The 1,444-nt window shown below is 51.5% G+C and overlaps 1 protein-coding gene across 1 annotated transcript; it reads left to right on the top strand.

The window, feature by feature from the left end:
- On the top strand, nt 1–629 carry LOC106533443 (RING finger protein 214; the record flags this gene model as incomplete). The annotated part of the gene is given in 1 exon segment (XM_014029732.1): nt 1–629. A coding segment is annotated over 1 exon segment (438 nt), but the record flags the coding sequence as incomplete, so codon positions are not given.
- Nucleotides 630–1,444: the final 815 nt, after the last annotated feature.

Below are 1,444 nucleotides of genomic sequence, written 5' to 3'. Positions count from 1 at the left end.
CCCTCGGCCCCCACCGACAAACTGGAGAAGGTTCTGGAGCGTCTGGGGTCTCGGTTCCCTCAGTGCACCAAGGCCCAGCTGACCACGCTGCTGCAGCAGGTGAAGAGCTCCCGGGGGACGCTGGCGGGGATGTCCATGGATGATGTCATCGAGCAGGTGGGCTTCAAGCTGGCCCAGAGCGAGAGGTCGGCCCCGGGGCCCATCAGCAGACCCGCTCCTCCGGGGCCCATTCAGAGACCCACCCTGCCCCTGCAGAGAGCCGCCGCCCCCCCTCCACCCACTGGCGTCCGAAAACTCTGCCTGATGTGCCAGAACCACGTGGACCCGGAGCACCGGTACCCCTTGAGCTGCTCCCACACCATCCACAAAGACTGCATCCAGATGTGGCTGCAGACCAGCAAGAACAACTCCTGCCCCTTCTGCCCGGGGGGGCAGTGAGGACCCCCGCACCAGCCCCTGTTCATCTGCAGAGGCCTGGTTCTGCTCGACCCGGATGGTTCTGTTCTAACATTTAAACAGTTGGACTTTGTTCTAAAACTGAATCTAATGTCTGATTTATAAAAACTGTATTTTATTACAAACAGATCAAACTTTATTACAACTTTTCCAATAAAAACTCTTTAAAAAGGTTTCAGACTCAGTTTTGTGATCCAGGCAGCCGGACCGGACTGGACCGGGCCAGGCTAGGCCGTGTCAGAACTGCTGACATGGGTTGGACTTCAGGAGGCGTTCAAGTTCATTTCTCTGAGTGGGAACTTTGAGTTAACGTGGTTATTCCAGTCCTGACTCAAACTGAAACTATTAATATATAAAAACACCTCCTGCTTTTCTAAAGATTTCCCTGCAAGCTCCTCGTTTGTCCCAGAGGACGTCTTCAGAGGACATCCTCAGTGGACGTCCTCAGAGGATGTCCTCTGAAGACGTCCCAGTCAGCTTTCAGGAGCAGAGGACGGTCGATAGACGAGGTCCCGGTAAATACCAGAAGACTGATCCAAATGTTTCCTCCTGTGTCAATAATGAGTATTTGTGATTCACTTCCTGTTTACTGTCAAACGTCCGTCCTCTAACAAACTCCCTGACTGGATTTAAAGGTTACCTCAGCACAGACCCAGTTTACACACAACCAACAACAGCTGGTCCACCAGAGTGGTTCTGCTGTCAGAAATACAGAAGATATGGACCCGACAGTTCAGCTATAAACCATAAACTCTGTCAAAACTCGTGTTTATTAGTCACAAACGTGAAGGTGGGGGTCTAATGATGGTTGGACAGATTGGGGTTTGGCAGTGGGGTCTAGTGCTGGTTGAGTTGATTAGATATTTGGTGGTGGGGGGTCTAGTGTTGGTTGAGTTGATTAGATATTTGGTGGTGGGGGGTCTAGTGTTGGTTGAGTTGATTAGATATTTGGTGGTGGGGGGTCTAGTGTTGGTTGAGTTGATTAGAT

Source organism: Austrofundulus limnaeus, unplaced genomic scaffold (genome assembly GCF_001266775.1).
Source record: "Austrofundulus limnaeus strain Quisiro unplaced genomic scaffold, Austrofundulus_limnaeus-1.0 Scaffold947, whole genome shotgun sequence".
Taxonomy (NCBI): Eukaryota; Metazoa; Chordata; class Actinopteri; order Cyprinodontiformes; family Rivulidae; genus Austrofundulus; species Austrofundulus limnaeus.
Note: the sequence above shows the minus strand (reverse complement) of the source record. Positions and strands in the feature narration are given on the sequence as shown.